At 40.4% G+C, this 20,899-nt stretch overlaps 3 protein-coding genes across 8 annotated transcripts; 2 read left to right on the plus strand and 1 right to left on the minus strand.

The window, feature by feature from the left end:
- Positions 1-222: 222 nt before the first annotated feature.
- Positions 223-2,603, plus strand: LOC5519098 (carboxypeptidase D). Its single transcript, XM_001638971.3, has 2 exons — positions 223-1,434; positions 1,904-2,603. Exons 1-2 carry the CDS (start codon positions 277-279, stop codon positions 2,342-2,344), a joined length of 1,599 nt encoding a protein of 532 aa, XP_001639021.3. The 5' UTR covers positions 223-276; the 3' UTR covers positions 2,345-2,603.
- An 826-nt stretch (positions 2,604-3,429) lies between these two features.
- Positions 3,430-12,930, plus strand: LOC5519040. Of its 5 annotated transcripts, none has more exons than XM_032363840.2 (8): positions 3,430-3,559; positions 4,108-4,382; positions 5,350-5,420; positions 5,530-5,571; positions 5,886-7,486; positions 7,807-7,991; positions 8,548-9,279; positions 12,619-12,930. In XM_032363840.2, exons 2-7 carry the CDS (start codon positions 4,330-4,332, stop codon positions 8,618-8,620), a joined length of 2,025 nt encoding a protein of 674 aa, XP_032219731.2. In that variant the 5' UTR covers positions 3,430-3,559; positions 4,108-4,329; the 3' UTR covers positions 8,621-9,279; positions 12,619-12,930. The 5 variants fall into 5 exon arrangements, with proteins under 5 accessions (XP_032219731.2, XP_032219732.2, XP_032219730.2 ...); XM_032363841.2 differs by having other exon boundaries at positions 8,548-8,689; XM_032363839.2 differs by lacking the exon at positions 12,619-12,930 and adding an exon at positions 11,189-11,567.
- An 813-nt stretch (positions 12,931-13,743) lies between these two features.
- On the minus strand, positions 13,744-20,895 carry LOC5519097 (neuronal acetylcholine receptor subunit alpha-3). Of its 2 annotated transcripts, none has more exons than XM_048729681.1 (6): positions 20,704-20,895; positions 19,567-19,718; positions 16,758-16,802; positions 16,049-16,158; positions 15,447-15,616; positions 13,744-14,880 (listed from the first exon to the last, which is right to left on the minus strand). In XM_048729681.1, the coding sequence occupies exons 1-6, from the start codon at positions 20,756-20,758 to the stop codon at positions 14,201-14,203; spliced, it is 1,212 nt and encodes a 403-aa protein (XP_048585638.1). In that variant the 5' UTR covers positions 20,759-20,895; the 3' UTR covers positions 13,744-14,200. The 2 variants fall into 2 exon arrangements, with proteins under 2 accessions (XP_048585638.1, XP_001638947.2); XM_001638897.3 differs by having other exon boundaries at positions 15,447-15,682.
- Between the last annotated feature and the right edge of the window lie 4 nt (positions 20,896-20,899).

Consider the following 20,899-nt stretch of genomic DNA (forward strand, 5'->3'; position numbering starts at 1 on the left):
AACCCAGAGATATTGAGAATCGAAGAAGGGATCTATTGACATTCACAGATCGCTTTTAGTCAATGCCAATCTCCCGGGCGTTGTCTTTAGTGATCTATTTTTAGCACGGCAGTCACGTGAACACCTCGTCATCACCTATTGTGTCTCTTGTATGGGTGGGTTCTCAAGTGGACGCCTGGTTCAAGTCATCGCTTAACCCAGCTCTCAAAGCACCGCCCCTTAAGACCGTTTGCCCTAATTTCACAATCATTTGACACTGACCTGTTCAGCGACACAATGCAGGCCGTTAAGTTGCTCGGACTTCTTGTATTGATTTATACCTTGGAGGTTCAGGCAAAGCCGCCAGAGAAACCAGTTAAGAAACTACCATTTAAACACACGCCTTTGAAGGATGTCAAACACAAAGTTACAGAGAAGTCTAAGGCGCACATTAAGCGGGTGACTCAACCGAAGGCAGAGCCTGCTAAAGACACTAACGAAATTGAGACGAAGAAGGTAGTTTCGAATATCCTCAAAAAGCTTGTACAAAAGGAAATTCCTGAAAGTCCATCAAGCTTCAGGCACCATAACTACGAAGAAATGACATGGCTATTGAAAAAATACTCCAGGAAATATACAAACATCACTAGACTTTACGATGTGGGAACCTCGGTGCAGAACCGTAAGCTCTGGGTCATGGAAATATCAGACAACCCTGGAAAGCACGAAGTGAAAGAACCGGAGATGAAGTATACTGCAAATATTCATGGCAATGAGGTAGTAGGTAAAGAGATGCTTCTGCATTTGATCCGCTATTTGTGCCATAATTACGGGGTAAATAAGCGGATTACAGACCTAGTGGACAGCACGAGAATTCACATTTTGCCGAGTCTAAACCCGGACGGGTACGAGATGGCGGCACAGAAAACAAAGACCCACACCGGCACAAAGAATGCTAACGGAGTAGACCTCAACAGGAATTTTCCAGATCAGTTCTTTCCAAGTACCACAGGACCCCCACAACCGGAAACTCGAGCTATTATGGATTGGATAAAGTCGAATCCTTTCGTGCTATCGGCGAGTCTCCATAGCGGATCACTCGTCGCCAATTACCCGTATGATGATAACCCGTCGGGTCAAAGCCTGTACAGCGCGACTCCAGATGATGACGTGTTCCGACAACTCGCGCGGGCCTATTCGGAAGCACATCCCACAATGCACCTGGCGAACTCGCCCTGGAAATGCCCCGACAAGCAGCGCGAGCATTTTATCGACGGCATCACTAATGGTGCAAGATGGTACAGCATTTCCGGTGGGATGCAAGACTACAACTATGTGCACTCCAACGCGTTTGAGATCACTCTAGAGCTGGGATGTGAGAAGTTCCCCAACGCGTCCGCGCTACCGGAGTACTGGGACGAGAACAAGGAAGCGTTGCTAGGATACATTGAGCAGGTAGGCCGGGTTTCTGAATGGGCGATTGTTACTTTGCTAGTGAATTTGCACCAAGTATTATAATAGTACACATTTGACGCATTTCAACAACCTTGTATAACTGGAGGCTTCTTGCTAAGATCTATTACGTGTGCCATCCTATAGTACACATTTGACGCATTTTAACAACCTTGTATAACTGGAGGCTTCTTGCTTAGATCTATAACGTGCGCCACCCCGCTTTTTCTTTGAACCATTGAACAGTACGTTAGAATCGATTGATCCTAACATAAACATGAAGGGGTACCAAAATGGAGCACAGCAACAATGGACCGGAAAGTTTGATATATCCACAATTTTCCGTGCGTCTAAAAAAAAATAAACAAGAAATTACTATATTTGTAAAGTATTCAAAGCAATTATGTTTCTAGAAAGGATATATAGGAATTGGAAGAACTAGCTTTAACCGAGTGTTTTTTCTTTGTTAAAGACACACCGAGGAGTGTATGGAGTAGTGAGAGACGAGGAAGGCGACCCTATCGAGAACGCGCGCATTAGCATAACAAACCGACGCCACGACGTCTTCACCGCAAAAGATGGCGACTATTGGCGCATCCTAGTGCCAGGCTCCTACGAGGTGACAGTGTCCGCGCGGGGGTTTGAGCACGAAACTAAAGTAGCTAGCGTCAGTCCGTCCAAGGCGACGTCACTCGACTTCACACTCAAGAAAATAAGATACCGACAGAGACGACAAGTGGATGACGACGAGGATCCGAGGAGTGTCGCCGCTCGGGGGAATCTTCGGGAGACTTTCGGAAGAGAAGATGACACGAGGGGGAGACTAAGGATCGCCGATGACGATGTGCGGGATCAGGGGGAGGACAGTAGTGATGTGGGGGATGGGAGGGTGGGGTACACAGTGGATAAATGATTCATAACAACAGAGCAAATGATATAGCACCATTTAAGGATGTCTTCACCAATACGCTGTATTGTACCTATTTTATCGGGATCGCTTTGACAAAAGAAGTACCATCCATTAAGAGAAAAATTATTCCATTTATCAAAATTGCAAACCATGCAAAAGTACATTTTTTTGTATTTTTAGTGAGCCTTACATTGTTGAATGTAGTAAGGTACCTGAAATAAAAGTGAAATTCTTCTATTAAAGTTAAGCATTTTGTATGGAATTTGATGTGCTTTCTTTTTGAAAATATAGAGCAGATAGTTAAAGCAAACACCTTTTTGTCTTTCACATTTACCGAACGTCCAAAAGGCAATTTAACAAGTAAATCAAGCATCTCAGTTCCCTGCTAGCAGAGGCCTCTTTTCTCTGTATTTCGCTGGGCTGGAGTTCGCGAGGAAAAGATACCTCTGCCATGGATCGCAAGTTCGTTTGATCAAACCGCCGTCCACGATCGTGGACGGGAGATCAAGAGCGCATGCTCCGTTAATTAATTACTGGCCACTATTTGAGCCCACAATGACTAGCGCATGCGTGAAGCGTATATCCGCTGCGGGATAATAAGCCCGCATTCGAAACGGCGTTCTCCGTAGAAATATCCCGCGACGATATATAAAAGAAGCCATTCAATGCCTTATCTTCATTCAGAATTTTCTCTCTTTTGACCAACGAGTCAATCTTCCGTTTACAGGTTTTGCATATTTTTCTGGAATTAGCTGATCTAAAATTTTTGTAACATTTTCTTTGAGTCCAACTGGGCGATATTTACATTGAAACTCGCCTGCACAGATGTCTTGAAATTTATCCCACAAACAAGACAAAACTCGTCTTTGCTGCGTTTGCTGTTCAATTTTTTCAGTGAGGTTTTAGGTGATTGATATTGAACAGTTGTTTTCTTTTTTCGAAGAGCAGAACTAACCGGAGTTTTATTCATAATTTGCGACTAAACCCATGCAAAGCATATTAGCATATTGACAGCTTTCGCGCGATGGTACGGGTTTTGGCACGTCAAGCGCGGTCGCTTAGAAACGCACACGCATGCGCAACGAAAACATTTTCGACCCATGGCAGAGGTCTCTTTTCCTCGCGAACGCAAGCACAGCGAAATACAGAGAAAAGAAGCCTCTGCTAGCAGGGAAGCATCTCAGCCAAACAAGAGACTAAAGCGATGTGATGAGACAGGTATAAACTGACTGTCAATTTCGTGGTTGAGTTATTGCGTCTAAATCTCTTTCAATCATGGATGTTCACACATATAACACCTCGTAAGAAATGTCTATTTAGCACCTCGCAATATATATCACTAAATGACTTGCATAACATTTTAAATGGCAAGGCAAAAATCATGATTCGTTCAACAAATACACCACAAGCTGCGTACGCAAATTAGGAAACACTCAGAGTACATCACGAAGATTACATTTTTTAAATGGAGTATTAATATACAACAAGAGAGTAATAAACAGCATTGTGTTAAAGACCTAAACCCTATTAAAATTAGGGACAAAGAAAACCTCTTACTGTCCGTGTCCTTATCATACCGTTCATTGTTTTTGAATAAACGCAAGCCAATCTCTATCGCCCTTTTTGTGTAACGCTACGGGAACAGTACGCAAAAGAATAGGAACATTATTTTTCGCTGATAAGTCTTTGCTAAAAAAAAGCGAAAGAGCATAGCCAAAAAAGGTAAAGCTAATACGAGTATACTCAAATGTAGAGAATTTGTTTAGGTGACGAGCCAAGTTTTGAGAGGAAGATTGGGCTACGATCAACAAAAAGAGTGACAACACGATAATTATCGACGCTCCATAGAAACACGGCCACTCGAGGATGAATTACAAACCACACTAATACTGAGGCGTGACAGCTGAGCCTAAAAGCAGAACGTTTTCTAACATTAGATGCCTAACTAGAGTGGATATCAAAGTGTGGAAATTACTGTTCTTTCTGCCATGAAACTCAACGAGAGAAGACGCAAGGAAAAGGGACTTGTAAACCCAACACGGTATGTATTTCATATCCATCATGTCCCAAAAGCACGGCTTGAAACTATTTCCCGCTTCAATATGAATTTATACACGGTAGTTTTCAATGGTTTCCTTAGAGTTGTTTTGTTATGTTTTAAGTAAGCTTTGTTTTATTGAATGGCAAAGCTTTCCGGATAAGATGGTGGATTAAACGTGATTAAAAAGGAAATGTAGATTATTTGTGCATTAAAAATCTTTTAGCGGGACGAATTGCGATCTTTATAAAAGATTACTAAACCATCTATAATAGAGAGCTGCGATCTAAGTAACTAGTCTAGCCATGCCTATAAGAAGAAAACAAAATAAACATATTATTTTCGTTTGAAACGTTAGAACATACAATTTTGCATTATTTTTTACAGTTTTTAACGAACGTCTTTGGTAATTTTTCGATTGATTTTCTACTTTTAATTCAATCTTAACGCAAGTGCCATTAACCACACACATCAACGAAGAGCCATTGGTCAAATAAGGCTGGGTTTGCACATGGTAATTATGGAAAAGCGCGTAGGGCACACGTTTCTATGGTTACTAAGTGCTAACAGGGTAGATCCGTGCAAAGATGCGAAAGTGCTCATCAGGATGCAACAATTATTTAGATCAAGAGGTGAAAATGCTGAGGAGTTGGCATTTCCCGAAACTAAGATGGCTTGAGTTTCTTTACTGTTTTTATTTAAAACAATCGTATATTGATAAGGATATTAAAATAATAGTTATATATTTTCAAAAAAGTTTCATTTTGTGAATGCTTCTGCATTTTAGCTATCGTTATTTGTTATTATGGGCTATTGCATAGCCACATTGTGTGGTTCGTCACCAGTGACTGCGTATGGAGCGTCAGTTGCTGTAATGCTCGTATCAAGAGTCAGGGGTACTACTGTTGGCGCTTGCTTGAGGGAGAGAACTTGTAAAAAAATCTTATATTTACCAACGGTTTTTCTTTAGAGGAGAGCAAGACAAGACCATGTTTGGACGCTGGAAACTCCAGAAAGAGGTTCTTTTAAGAGATGAGATAGGTTAGTATGGTATATAACACGAAGAATAGTCAGATACTGGTTTACAGGGGCCTTTGTTTCACCCCTGACTTCACCCACATTGATTCTGACGAAATTTTTTTATCTACAGGAATTGGCTCATGGCTAGAATATCAGCAAGGAATGCGCAAAGGTAGATAATTATAAAGCTATTTTGTGACGATTCAATGATTGTTAAGCCTTTTGCTAGCAGCACCAGCAGGTGCGAAAGTCCAGCAAATCTATCTCGGCGACACTCTTTGAGAAATATTGTTAGGATATGAATACATAGGCAGATTCTAGTCTGGTCGCAGCATTACTTACCTTGTGGGCCTCTGGCTGTAGCTAGTAAAGAAAAAGTAACATTTTCAGCAATTATGTAAAATTTTCAAACAATCATAAACTGTAAGTGAAAAATACTCTATAAATTTTCCGACTGCATGTCCAACTATTTTGTTGTGTTTTCAGAGTGGAAAAAACAGTGTCCTCTGGTGGAACTCTTTGAAAGAAGGAGATACCTTGACGCAATAAAAGAAAAATCCGTATCTGCAAATTCTACACAAACTGACACAGCACAAGATGGCACAACCAAAACAGAGATAGAGGAAACATCGAATAGTGAGCCTACAGAAAGGTCACACACAGACAAGGATGATGACAGACAAAATGTAGAAACAGATAAAACTTGTAGCATTCAAAACTTAGAAACAAACAAATGTAGATGCGGGGAAACCTTAGAAACAGACAAAAGAGAAGGCGGACAAAATAAAGATACATCTAAGGCTAATAACACTGATGAGAATATGGAACTAGATTCCGAAATACACTTCCAAAAGCTAAACGATAAAGAAGAAAATGGATTTGAAAAGGATCAAGAAACTTCGCGCACAAAATCACAGGCGAGCTCATCTAATTTGAGCTGTGCTAGATCAAGGCGAGAGGCAAGTGGGAGAGATTCGTCGGCGTCGAATCTATCCAATAAATCCAACCTATCGAGGAGGCTTTTTACTCCCAACATAACACCAAGGAAGGCATCAGATACGTCTCTAAGGCGCACCCATGCACTACTTCTATCTGAAGCTGATACAGCTTCTACTAAAACCAAGTGGGAAAGCCAGTTTTTCTTCCATTCTAAGGATTTTATTAGAGTTAAGCACGTCGATCCTGTTTATCAAGACTATCTTACGAGAATCATGCGTTTTGAAGAGAAATTGAGAAGGCAGACGGATAGTAGGGTGAGTAAGAGCGTGCTTGAGATGCGGCCTGGAAGAGCTGAAAAGGAGAGGACGTCTGAGACACTTCGCCCTGTTGCCACAACTAGCGTCGTGTTCACACATGGAATGATACAGCCTGTTAACGATCAATTCGCACCAAACAATGATAAACACTTGCGTAAGCAGAATATTTGTAACAGGAGAATACAGCTCCCGCCATTACTAAGAGAAGACTGTATGGAAAAAAGTAAAATTAAGCTTAAGGGCAAAAAGAGCGCGAGCTCGAGCAGCTCCGAAGGGACGGCGAGAAGCGTCTGTGTAAAACAAAAAAGGGAGGATCCAGAAACCAAACCCTTCACTTTAAATCTAGGGGATTTACAACAGAGTGGAGCAGAGCGTGGCACCAAGAATGACTCGGTTACCGTTAAAAGTGAGAGACAGACGGTAGTGAGTGAAAAAAAATTCAATTTTGACATTCTCGAGAAATACGCGTTTGTCCGTAATATCAAGCGTGGTGACAGCTTCAAGGAATACATGAAAAGCATACAGGAAATTCGTCAGAGATTTGGCCAGGAGCGCGCAATGCTGGCAGCGTCCCCGAGCGAAGCAGTTTACAGGGATAAGAAAAGACGCTCCAAGTACGACGGCGTGCCTAACGAGGAGTTATCTTTCGAAAGCGTGCGCGCACTGTGGTACGAAGCACAAAGGCACAGGCTAGCGCGGCAAATCTCAGTTCAGAAGAATACCGGTCTCGCGTTAGGGCTGAAGGGAAAGAATTACATGGTGGTGACGGTGGACAGGAATAGGTGTGCATCCCACACAAGTGGGAAGCTAGGTGAGACAGCGACAAAAAGAGTAAGTAAACCTGTGGTTTAAAAGTAAGACAGAAAAACCCTGGGCTTCTGTGGATGTCTGGTATCCAAAACATTGTTTCACTGTTTTCGGATGGGTTGGAGATGATGATGACAATGATGATAATTGCTGGATGTGATAATGTTGATGATAATAATGTTGATTGATTCACTCACTCATTTATCAATTGATTGATTGTCTTTTGTTGTTTTAGTATACGTACTGTACTTTATCATCACGCTTTGTTTCCATTTTTGCAAGCCTCCAATACCAACGCAATTAATGTTGAGGTGTTGTAACTGAAATCTTCATTCAATACCCAGACGAGAGAGAATAGCGGCAGGATGTCCCCGTATTTTTGCCCCCGCCAGCGAACGAGAGAAGTGACGAAAAAGAAAATAGAAACCATCAATTATTTAAAAAGAGATTCAGCACAATATGAGAAAGAATCAAAAGAAAAGGAAGACGAGGGTCAGGGAGTTCTGGACATAAAAATAGGAGTCACAATGTAAGTAATAAGTCCCTTTGCGCGGGTTTCCTCTAGGGAAGAAAGTAAAGGGGGAAGTGAAATTGGAGTTTCGCTTTTCTTTTTTCTTTTTTATTTATTCAATTATCATTATCATTATTTTAAATCTTTTGCATATATTGATTATATCCTCATAGGAGTGACAATCGAGTGATATTGAAACAAAAACAAAACAAAAACAAAAAAGAGAGAGAGAAATAATCATGAATACAATAATCTAATATTTGGCCAGGCCGCTCCTAAGCCTTTAAGGCCTAGGCGGTTTTCATTACTGTTGTTTTATAGGCCGTTGTTTTATGCCCTAGAACTGTGTAAGTCGAAATTTCCGCTGTTCCATTTAAAATTGCAGGTATTCGTGTTTATTACGTTTTGCTTGCCGCTTTCTTGAAAAAGAACCCTGAACACTAATGCTTCAAAGGTTTCCCGCATGATCGACCAGTGCTCTTTAAGACCATTTTGAAAATCCATGTAGCATTTGGTATATGCTATCAGCGTGTCATTATGTAATTTTCAAAAGCACTTTCTTGTCATATCTCAGAGCCAACACTGGACTGCGTTACAGCATCCCAGGGCGGTCATCGTCTAGCCATGAGTCCGGTCTAGGAGAATAATATCTGTACAATGCAGGTGAAACAGAGGGTCCAACATGCACGGAAACGAGCACGCACAAGCAAACGCAGGTAAAAAATACGGGAATCAAGAAAACGATGTCGATAAGAAAAATTTTTTTGTGTGGAATTCGCGCAAAGTTTACATGCTATGAACAACTTAAGTCTTATACCACAGGCTTATTCTCAGTGAATTTTCTCGAACCCACTTGACTTGTTTGTTCACTAATTTCGGCATGTGTCTTGAGTGTTTTCACTGATGTGCTTGATAGCACAGGAAAACATAAAAAAAATGCATCAAAAGGCTGAAAGGTTAGGTGTTGGCAAGCCAAAAGCAAAATGACAAAAACCTTGAATTGAGAAACTAAAAGAAATCTCGTTTTTGGCGATCAATAGATTAGCTCGAATCTTTATGTACCAAGGACCTTGGAACTGTTTTGCTAAAATTTGCGCTCAGATGAGGATATTTCACGCTTTTTTGCCTTAGCTCTGTGCGTGACCAATCGCGTCATAGCGTGACCATGTCACAGCCTCGCATTTTTGCACTTAAACGTAAACAATCACTCCCGCGAGAATCACGAGTTATATCAGTTTATGCAAGCATTATCTTCGGCTGAATCGTGCGGAATTTTCTGTAGTTGAAAAGATTAAGCTTTGCAAAGGTAAGTGACTACAAATTAGCTGCTTAGGTCAGAACTTTAAAAAGGTAATCGTAATATTTCTGAATCTTAATTTATATCACAAGCGTTAGCGGTTTAGATAGAAAAATCTTAGGGTTTAAGTAATCAATTTTAGTCTCGCGAGCATTCATGCATAAGCGCATCGCGTACTTTGATCAGTAAATAATTTGGGTCACACATTCGGATAATAATAACATATCATGTTAAAATATTATTTTTATTTCATTGCGTTGTGTTTTATAACATTAACGATTCGACCAAAGCAAACCGGCTCACTAGGGTTAGGTGTGGTTTCAGTAGGGATAATGTTAATATTTGCCTTACTTCCCCCGCATTCCCCTCCCCACACAACTAAGGACGGGGATGAGCAAGGTGAGTACAAAGGATATGGACTTGACCGGAAAACTGAGGGCGGGGGTGAGCAAATGAGAGCAAGGGTGAGCAAGGAATATGGAAATGTTAATGCGAAAACAGTGAAAAAAAATCGAGGATATGGCCGAGAATCGATCCTGTCCAAATCCGGTAAAAAAAGAAACAAATAGACCATACTTCCAGGCATGCGCTGAAACACCGTATGGCAGCATAAAGCTTTACGGCTAAGCTGGAGATTTCGGCCCCAGCACCGCTATCTAGCAAACTGTACAACACAAAAGAACCTGAGGTGTACCCGTGCATTAATGGGGAGGCAATAACCAGGATCCCAGCCCTGTCTTAGTCGATTACGCCACGCACAGCTCGCTGAGATCTACACTGAAAAATATCGGGGTCTTTTTCACGCTTGTGTCTCTTGGGAATGGGTGTGTTGCTATAGTAATGTAGTAATGTCGTCATCATGTGCAGCACACTACGACCTAGGTCTACATTGCTGCCTTTAGCCTTTGTACTCCTTTGTCTAGTCACTCACGTGCATGTGACATTTCTTGTGACCAAAACAACAAAAGCATCAAGCTACATTGAAATGCAGACGTTTTGTGTTTAGGTTTTAGAAAATACTGTGATTAAACCTCTCGTAAGCTACTTTCCTCGAATTTCTTTGGATCATTTCAGATTCTAGAGCTCATATTTTTCCAGGTACAGGCATCGGAAATGGGGGTCTCAAACATAAATATAGCGTTCAAAAATCATAAATCATGCGATTTGTGAGTCTCAAACGCTTAGACTACGCACTTTGTAATAAAAAAGCTGAAGCACTTTGTTATAAAATCTGACGCACCCAAGGATTTTCACTATCGTATAGTATTTACCAATAAATAGTATGACAGACAGCTTCGTCACCCATAGTTGATATTATTGTTTACAATGAAACTCTCGTGAAATGCTACCAGATCTGATATTCAATTCTGATTCCCTTTCGGAATTGCAAAATATGGCGCTTTACAAAAAAATGCTCAAGCTAATAAAACGGAAAATTCTAGTTTATTACAAAAAGTGTGTTAGTTTTTAAAACATTACGTCCTCAGTTTTATGGTCCGTATTCTTTGCTCACCCTTGCTCCCCTTTGCTCACCCATGTTCTCTGTTTATCGGCAAAGTTCGTTTTCCCGCCACCCTCTCTCCCCATTGCTAATATTTTTTTTAGATATCTTAATTTGTTTTAAATCAATACAAACATAACGTTTTAAGATAAAGGAACTCTCGAGAGCAATGAGGGTTCTTAAGGAATAAAGTACCGAGCACAGGCTGTTTGCGCCGGGTGCGCCAAAAATAAAACAAAAAGGACGGAAATGCTTGCGCACCCTTGGAGCAAGAGTAAAATGTTAATCAGTGCGTTTCTTGCATCCTTATTAGCTTCTTCACAAAACTGTAAAAGGTGGCCACGGTAGCGCACGTCTCACGTCGGATTTCATGGTTCAATCCTAATATTTAATATATAATATGTTGTTCATTCTTAGATAAAAACGGCAGCACCAAGAAACATAACGCTTTCCGTGTTACAAAAGTCTATGCTGAGCCTTACATTGATGCTGTTCCACCAATCAAAATCCGCCAATCAAAACGTGACGTCTACTTACTTCTGATGTTTGAGGAGTTGTGGAAATTCCTGCGAAATCTGACTAAAAACTTATCCGGACAGAAAGAGCGTGGAAATACAGTTGCTATTTATATCAAGAACCTTGAGGTTGTAGTTTTCCTATAGAGGAAACGTTAATTAATGTGTATTTGTAATCGTAACAAAAGACTTTATTGAACCTGTCACTGTGCGGTTTGAAATCCGCGGCAAGTCATGTAAACAATCCGCGAAAATAAATTAAAAATTTAATTTTAGCCAAACAGTAAATCTCTTCGTTGTCAGAATACTCATTATATGTCGGTTAATAATTCGTAATCTAAGATTTTCCAAACAGTTTCGCGTGGGAATACCATATTTTTTTGGTGTTATGATGATACCGGACCTCACAAGTTCTTTCAAACCATCCCCCCCCCCCCCCCCCCTCCCCCACGGGTAATAAATGAGCGGTGCACATATATTAAATCTTGCCTTGAAAGTTATATCATTGTTTTTCCTAATTAATCAGTCCAGGAAACATGTCAAGGCCACGTTTTTATGTTAACCTGTACGCTTGTAACGGCTTTATCCAGTCTTATAGGAAACGTGCTTGTTTTTTGGTTTGTAATTGAGAGCCAGAAGCGACGTGAGTCAGCCGATAAAGTCTTTCTTCTGAGTAGAAGTCCTTCAACGACCTCCTAGCGACTTATCAGTCTGCCGCTTCATTATATGGGCGTAGAACATCATCTTGCCGAGTCGATGTGCTTTATTAAACTTTTATTCTGTTTTAACTGTCTTGGTGTTGGCCTGTTCACCTTATCCGTATTGTGCTATGATCGCTTTGAGTGCATCACGAAGTTACAACAACAGCGGATCCTTACTCCAGAGATGGCGAAGAAAGTAGCTGTCACAATCTATATCGCTGTATTTGCGTGTACTATTGCGTTTATGACTGGTTATGCAGTGGATGTATCAAATGGGCAATCGCTTTGCAAAAGTCGAGACACACAAGGACCAGCAGGTCTAGTGACGAATTATGTTGTGGTAGCAGTAGTGACCGTCTGGATGATCACAATGCATATAATATGCGTCACGTCGTTATTTTGTGTCGGTCGCAGACTGAGAAACCATATCGAGTCGTCTGTGAAGACATTGCTTGGTAATCAGAGAACTGTAAAAGAAGTACGTGTAGTGTATATCGCGCGGTTCTGTTTGTAATATCTTATGACATTACTTGGATACCGTTTGCTACCGCAAGAGCAGTTTCTATGTTACTACATTCACGCTGTCGTACTCTGTGTTTGCAATTTATTCCTTTCTGTTACATCATCACAGATAAAAGGATGATGGCGTGGTTGTGACGCAAAAGAAGGCGACAAGTACAACCCGACCAGACGCGGGCGTGTCCACCCACAGTTACACAGAATAGTACATTTAGCTTGAAACACAGCAAGGGCAACAACCATGATTAAGGACAGAATAGTACATTTAGCTTGAAACACAGCAAGGGCAACAACCATGATTAAGGAATGCCTAAAAGCAAACAACATCAACATACCCATCCACGAATGAATCATTATACTTTAACGATATTTGAATGAATCATGATACTTTATTAACGATATTTGAATGAATCATGATACCTTATTAACGATATTAATTGAATGAAAGTTAGGGCCGTAGCTGGCACAGGTGCAAGGAGGGGATTAAGAGAGTATGAGTATTAGGAGAGTATGATGTTCGCCTGGTTATTCTTTTTACCATATTCCTTGCTCACCCTTGCTACCCCTTGCTCACCCCTTTTCCGCTAAGTTCGTATTTCTCGCTCCCTATTCTCATCCCCTTTCAATATCAACGTTGACTTTAAAAGCACACTAGCATACACACGTTAGCATCAGTCGGGCCAAGACGGAACGCTATAGCACAGTCTATTACCCTTGCAGTTTCGCAACCATGGACAGCTGTTTCGTGCTTATTAGGACTCGTGAACATGGCATAGCCGGTTTGCCTCAGTTAAACTGATCCATGTGGGATCTAGAGCTGCGACCGGGCTAGCGTGATGCCAATTGTGCGGATCACGCATGCGACCTTTGCTAGTCTAAAACTCCGTCGGATAGCCAAACCATCCTTGCGAGTATGTATACATAACTGTGGACTTTAAAAGCACACTAGCATACACACATTCGCACCAGTCGGGCCAAGACGGGACGCTAGCACAGTCTATTACCCGTGCAGTTCGGCCATGCTGACGAGTCATTTTAAAGTCAATATCAACATCAACGACAACAATAACCTTTTATTCACCCCAGGACAGATGCCAGAAAAACAGGTAGAATGTGCAGTAGGTCAGGAGACACCCCTCTCCCCCCCCCCCCCCCCTCCCCACACACACACACACACATATCTTAATTTTTTTAACAATACAGACAGGTGCCCGTGGTAGCGCGCTGTGGCAATGTAAAAAAAAAAAATACGGATTTAATGGTTCCATACATTATACAAATATATATAATAATATAATGGTTCATTTTAATTTCGTCCCAGGATTCAACCCGTAAAGACAACGAAAGCAGCCATGATTGAACATAAAGTAATTTACAAAATGCTTCTTAGATCTCTGTAAATTTTCATTATTTAGTGCCGTTCGAACCACGCAAGCTTTGTTTAAAGCACAATAGAGTGTGCCTCTTGTTTTATGGTCACAGGCAATCCAAAGCCAAATCATTTACTCGTAGGTTCTCATAATACCTCTCTTATTGCTATCCCAATGTCAATTCTATTAAAATTCAAATGGTGGCGAAATGTTAGGTAACGTAAATTCTTGAACATGAGTAAAACGAGAAGTAAAATTCCATATGGTATCCAATCATTGGTTCTCATGATTTAAGACAATGCAATTTGCCGAATCTATTTACTGCTAGTGCAGAACCAGAGTCCCGAGTATTGTCGCCAAAAAAGCGCAAGAAAAAAACAAGAGAAAGACCTTATCCATCCTTTCAGCGATTTGAAGCCAGTTCTCTCTCCAGTCAGCTGCATCATACCCGCGTGACTCCCACGCCGTGGGCGCAGGCCCCCCTGACCCTCGTCGGTTAAGATCGGGCTCTGAGATCGACCTGACATCCGAAACGCACATCGGAGCCGAAGGCTTTTGGCTCTTGATCCCGGTAAACCAGAGCAGTAAACGTGAAGGCGCTCCTCTCCCGTGATGGCACTTTAGTGTAATCCCAGTGGCCGCCAAGCAGAGCGCTACCAACACCATTGTGACCATGTAGTAGATGCCCAGTAGAGGCGTGTAATCCGAGGTCTCGGGAAGAATATTTGAGACAAGCAAAAGGTAAACACTCATTGCTAAAAGGATGGTAATGCAAAGTCCGATCCGCTCGCCACAGTCGGGTGGAAGCAGGAAGTTGACGACGGAGAGAGCAGCGATGACTACACATGGTACGATCAGGTACAGGATGTGGTAGGTTGGCTTCCGGTCCAGGTAGAAAGTGAAGGTAACGTCAGAAAAGGGATGTGGGCAGCACGTGTAGTTCAACAGATAGCGCCGGGTTTCAACTTTGCGCAAAGACCAGTCACCGTTCTCCACGTATCGCTCTACATTGATGAGATGAGTAAGTTAGTATTAGGATGCAAAAAAGCTGATATTGTGCAAATTCATAATTTACATACATAGTCAACTTTCTCGACTAACCCAACTTATCTCGTGAAATTCGCAGAAATTATAGACGTCTACAATAAAAGACCCCAAGTCTCGTAGTTTACAATAACCTTCGTCGGGGGTAGCCTCCTCCGCAGGCGTCCCAAGTGTTTGGTTCTTTTATATTAGGGCTTTTTTTTTTTCGATTCGGGATTTATGTTGCGTGATCAAGAATAAGCGGGGACCTCCCTTCTACCGGTTCAACTCGTTCTCAGTCCCCTCTCATTCATTAATAGTGCCGCAGGAAACCCTATTAATAAAAAAAATACTCAAAATGTTAAATAAATACCCTCGATATGCATGCGAAAGAGGCTACGACGGGCAAAAACATTTTTGGAATGACAAAAAAAATATTTTGCACTGACATGCAAGGGAATTGCTGCAAAAAATAAGGTAGCACGCGATCCTTGAATAAGATTTATGGCGAGTAAATGATTGAGTGAATAAGTAAGGTATTCACCACCTGTATGGGAGTATTGCTTATCAAGTAGATCCATTGATAGCAATCTGTTATCGTACGTCCAGGAGCCAAACGTCATGGAGCACGTCTGAGAGTCAAATGGGAACTTGGTGATGTCCAGCTTGCACGAGCTCTTAAATGTCGTCGGTGACATCCACGTGCACGTACCACTGCTATGAAGGATAATGAACGTCTTGAACTTCTCTGTGAACCCGGAAAGAGACAAGTCCGGGTCGCCGCTAAGACGGTGAAACTATGGGTTAGTTTACCGAGAACGGAGGCTAAACAGATGATTAAAACACAGTGATAAACAAAAAACACTTAACATTGAATACAAGTGAGAAAGTGTCAAGAAGCAATAGCAAAAATTGGTTTGCTTGAGAAATAATTTGCTGATTTGATTGGAGTAAAATTTTTTGAACGCACTCACAGCTAGTCCACGCGTAGATCATTCATATGGTATTCACTGTGTGAAACAAAGATCATCAACCCTTCCAAAATACAAACACAAATCCAACGGATTTCGAAACCGAAAGAATGTATTTTGACGTTTATACAAAAATGTGAGTCTCCTGAATCGTGTGTGATTGAAGCTTAACACTTACTTGTTGTACAGCACGATATCGGGGACCCAGACGTCATTAAAAGTTACATGTAACGTGTGAACACCCCCATAGTCACTCTCATTCCATACGAGGAACGGGTTTTCCCATTTCTGTAACGTTAAAAAAGTGACAGTTCAATACAGGCACTGGCCGAGTGTGTGTGTGTCCCAGGAGGGGTGGCTCTTTTAACCCCCTAATCCCATTAAAAGGAGGATACTTCAATTTTATCTCAACCAAATTTTCCTTAAAGACAGCAGCTTCCAAAGCATGCGCATGCTGAGGACTTGACCGCTGGCCAGTTAACCGCTGACCAGCAAATCACTGAGGCGCCAAGCCGGAATAAGCGGCTTCTGTTAGTGTTTAGAATTTCATACAACTGCTATCCCTTAGGGGTGTTGATGTATTTTTCCGATTTTGCTATCTCTTAGGGTATAAAATATTCCACTATTCCTTCGGGGTGTTTAACGTTTTTTTTTTTTTTTCGATTTTGCTATATTTTAGGGTTAAAAGTCCTTCGACAACAACAAATTTGCTATCTTTAGGGGAAAGAATTTATGTTGAGCACTACAAAGTGCGATCCCTTAGGGTTAAAGTTGATTTTGCCCCGTCTGATTTTATCGAAGTTCGACACCCCCCACCGCAAAAATTACTTCTTTAGCTCAACACTAAATAAAAAATATATATTAGTACAAAGAAAATGAGTTTTTACCTGGACCACCCAGACATCTGTTATCAGGAGCTGATGCTTTGTGTTCTAAAATCAGGATAAATTTGTAAGTACCTATAAGGACTGATCTCTCGGGAGTTCTCATCTTGTAGAGTTTGTTTTAGGGCTGATGATTCCCTGCGTTTATCAGCTGCGCGTATCCAGGATTTGCTGCGGGGGGAGGGGTGTACTCAAAGGTTCAGTGGAACCTGGAGTTTACTATAACCTAGATTTTACGATGGCGTTCCTTTCTCCCGGAGGAAATACAGTAAAATGTATAAGAAATTACCTCGATTTTACGATATTGGATACAACTATATTCTCGATTTTACGGATACAAATCTGTTCTCCCGAGCGTAATTTTAACCTCGATACAACGATATTACTGATTCTTTCTATCAACGTAGAGAAAAAAACTTAAGACACCAGACACGTACTGTACAGTTAATCGATTTTTTTACTTGAAAAAACTTGTTAAATACGATTACAGTTTTACAAAGATTAACTGTGAACACTTTTCACAGAGAACGGTTACAATACATAACTCAGTTACAATATTATTATTTTGTAAAAGTTAATTATTAACACGACCTCGCTACAACGATATTCTTAATAGATTTTCCTCTATATCGTAAAATCGAGGACCTCTGCAACGATATTTTGCGATAAATTTTCTTTCTCCCGAGGCATATCGTAAAATCCAGTTTCCACTGCACTGTATTATCATTTTGTAAAAGTTGATTAGTAACACGACCTCGCTACAACGTTATTTTCCAACGGATTTTCCTTTTTATCGTAAAATCGAGGACCTCTTTGCAACGATACCACGATTTTACGATACATTTTCTTTCTCCCGAGTCATATCGAAAAATCCAGGTTCCACTGTATCACAATATAGATAAAGGATAGTAGCAGACCTAGCGCGGCCATAGGCCATAGATTTAGACTATGCGACTCGTTTTTTGGTCATCGCGCGGGTACCCTGTGTTTTGTGTCCGCCTGCCGGTGCTTCCAGCACAAGTTGTAATATAACATTGCAAAAAGAATAAACACAAAAAATATATATACACATTAAAACACTTTAGCACTATCCCAGAATGGTACCTGTTTTTATAAAACCATTTTTTCTTTTGCACTCAAGGGAACCCAGCGGTTAATTTCGCGCGCTTTTTGCACGTGGTCACACGTAAAAACAAAGAAATATTCGCTCAACAAAATAACAATCAAACCTTCAAACATTCTAGATATGGTAGGTAATAAAGAAATACGAGAAGACTCGATTGATAAAGAAGGGACAAGTAGAGCACTAAATTTGATCTAAACCTTGTCGAACCGGTGTAAAATCTGTAAAATCCGACGAATATGTTCGGAAAATGGACGGCACAATGAATCACCCGCATTGGTAGCTGTTAAGGATAAAAGAATCTTGACAGGAAAATATCTAATGAGGATAAGGGGAAATATAAATAAAGGACAAAGTATTTTTTCGTTATGAGAACGAGGGTTAACCGGAGTAGCTGTGTAAAACTTTTGAATTTAGTAATTATATTCAATTTTCAGAAATATAATTCTTTGCGCAACCTTCTGGCTCATTTTCAAATAGGCGTCAGCTAGACAATCCTTGAGCTGTATTTAATTTGATGAATTTTTTTCTTATATTAGTATTAATGGCGATTCTCGTAATGGATTTCCCTATAATCCCATGTGATCCTCATAAAAAACATCACTAGCTCTTTAATTATATTTAATTCTTCTTTCAATCAATCTATTGTATCAAGCGCCTTTTCTTCTGTTTATGGTTGATGAATATGGTTGAGTTTTTTTTTCACTATAGAAATGACCAAAACAACGAAATGGCGTAAAGCGAGTAAACACAAAACTTAACGGACACTCAGGGTATAAGAAACAAGCCACCACTCAATGGCATTTCATTTTATGTTGGAATGCTTAAACGAAATATTTGTTATTATTCTTCTGCTGCTGATTCTAAAAGAAACTAAAACTTTCTTGTGCCGCATAGCCTCATAATAACCAATTACATTATCTCATAGTGTAATGATAGCTCCGCTTTTAGGCTACGCCTGAATATATATATTGTTTGACGATCAGTAAAAATGACCTTATTTTTGGCGGCCAAAGAGGGCGCGCGATTCTTACGTTCACTCCTGCGCATGCGCGTCTAATTTATATTAAACTTTACAGTGTACCCACAACTCCCCTCCTGGACAAAGTTTACTTTGCTTTGCGCAGGAGGGTAACCTCAGAATCTCGGTAAACCAAAACAATACTTTCAGGAAGCACTTACCAAAAAAAAGTACGACGATTCAAAGATTGAATGCGTTTTTTGACCTAGTTATATCGTATTTTTTTTTCACAAATTTGCTTCATTCGTGATTAATGTTGTCTGTATTTGTTTTGGCACGGTGTACTAAAATTTATTTTCATGTTAGTCAAGTCGACTCTTGAGCCGTCACTCGACTAAAAATCAGGAGCAAAAGCTAAAGTACTTTCACTGTACGCCTAAGCAAAACAAATACAGGAAGAGAAGGAAATATTGATAAGTCCAAATTTTTAAATGCAGTGATTAACGGTCCGGCAGCCGCATGGGGTCCTAAAAAACTAACGGTCCGGCAGTCCGAAATAATCCTATGTTTCTTGTTGAATTCAACTCATATCTATGCCAAAAAAAGTTATCTGTTGCTGGGGACAGTGAGTTTTTGTAGGACCCCATCCGGCTGCCGGACCGTTAGTCACTACGAAATTTAAAACATAACTTTATCGAAATGTTTCCGATAACGGATGAAATGCTTACCACTTCAACAAGTTTGTTAAGGCGTACACTAAATGAGACGTTAACAGCATCTTGGGGGTGAAGCACTGGACGAACTATTCGTTTCTTCGATCCGAAAAGCTTGTCGCGTAGATCAGTCTCGGAGGCATTACTGGCGACACCAGAGATGACCACTAAGAGAAAAATTGAATAGCAATTTTATTTGTCTTTCTCTAATGTCTAAAGAGCCTTGATGGATACTCAATTAATGGTTTTTGTTTGCATTATGAGTACATATTTTCTTACGGTTTAAGGTCGTCTAGGAGTGAAAGGATTAAACATGTCATACCTTTTTTTTGTACTCCATAATTAACACCCATTAACCTGAATTATTACTTCAAATAAGTCTGTCTTTACACGTTTTATAGTTTCCTGTAAACATTGGTTGGGAAATTTTGGATATTTTCTAACCTATCTGTATCAGATCATCACGAGACAGGCCCGTACTCCCCCCCTCGCCGACTCGATGCATTTGCATTGAATACGGCTCATGGATAATACGACGTTTGAACTTAGCCTAAGGCTCTCTTATTCAATAACTAAATTGCCAAACAACTTGAACTGTAATTCTAATATTAACCAGGGGCCGGTTCTAAGAAAGCAGGTTAACGCTAATGTTAATCTCGACTTTTGATTGGATAGAAAGGGCTTTTATCCCTGGGTTAGTGTTAACCTGCTTTCTAGAAACCCGGCTCAGACTTCTAATGCCAAATAATTATTTTCGCTTACAAAATTGTTAACAAACAAAAAAAATATTTTTGAATAAAATAAAAGACACGTATCTAATAATTTTTGATTTGATTATAGTTCATGTCTTTGTTGGTGGTTAGCTCAGCTTTGTTGGTGAGCTTATCTTTCTTATCATACCTTAAAAATAATAAAAAATAGTGCTTGCAATAAAAAATATGGAAATCAAAGGTGGCAGTGTAACCGTAAAACGTCGAAAGCGAAAGCAAAAATCATATATTTTGTTGTAATGACCGATGAATTCTCTTTACAAACACGATGTGGAACATTATCCTCCAATAAGATATAAACTTAAAAAGAGATGAAGATGAAGATTAATAGTTGGGTTCAACTTATTTTTTCTAGGAATCATTAACAAAGAAAAGTTCTCACCAGATAATGCTACCAAGAGGTAGACGGGATGACATGCAAGGGACACGGTGTTCATTACTTGACACGCTATCTATAACCTTCCATTTATTCTTTGGAAACGGTGCCCAAGAGTGGTTTCCTTTTGATGATTATAATATTAAATTCCAGTGTGACCGCTAATTGGAGTGTTGTTTACGAGAATTGTCTTATCTGAATT

The sequence above is a fragment of the Nematostella vectensis genome, chromosome 1, assembly GCF_932526225.1.
Source record: "Nematostella vectensis chromosome 1, jaNemVect1.1, whole genome shotgun sequence".
NCBI classification, from domain to species: domain Eukaryota; kingdom Metazoa; phylum Cnidaria; class Anthozoa; order Actiniaria; family Edwardsiidae; genus Nematostella; species Nematostella vectensis.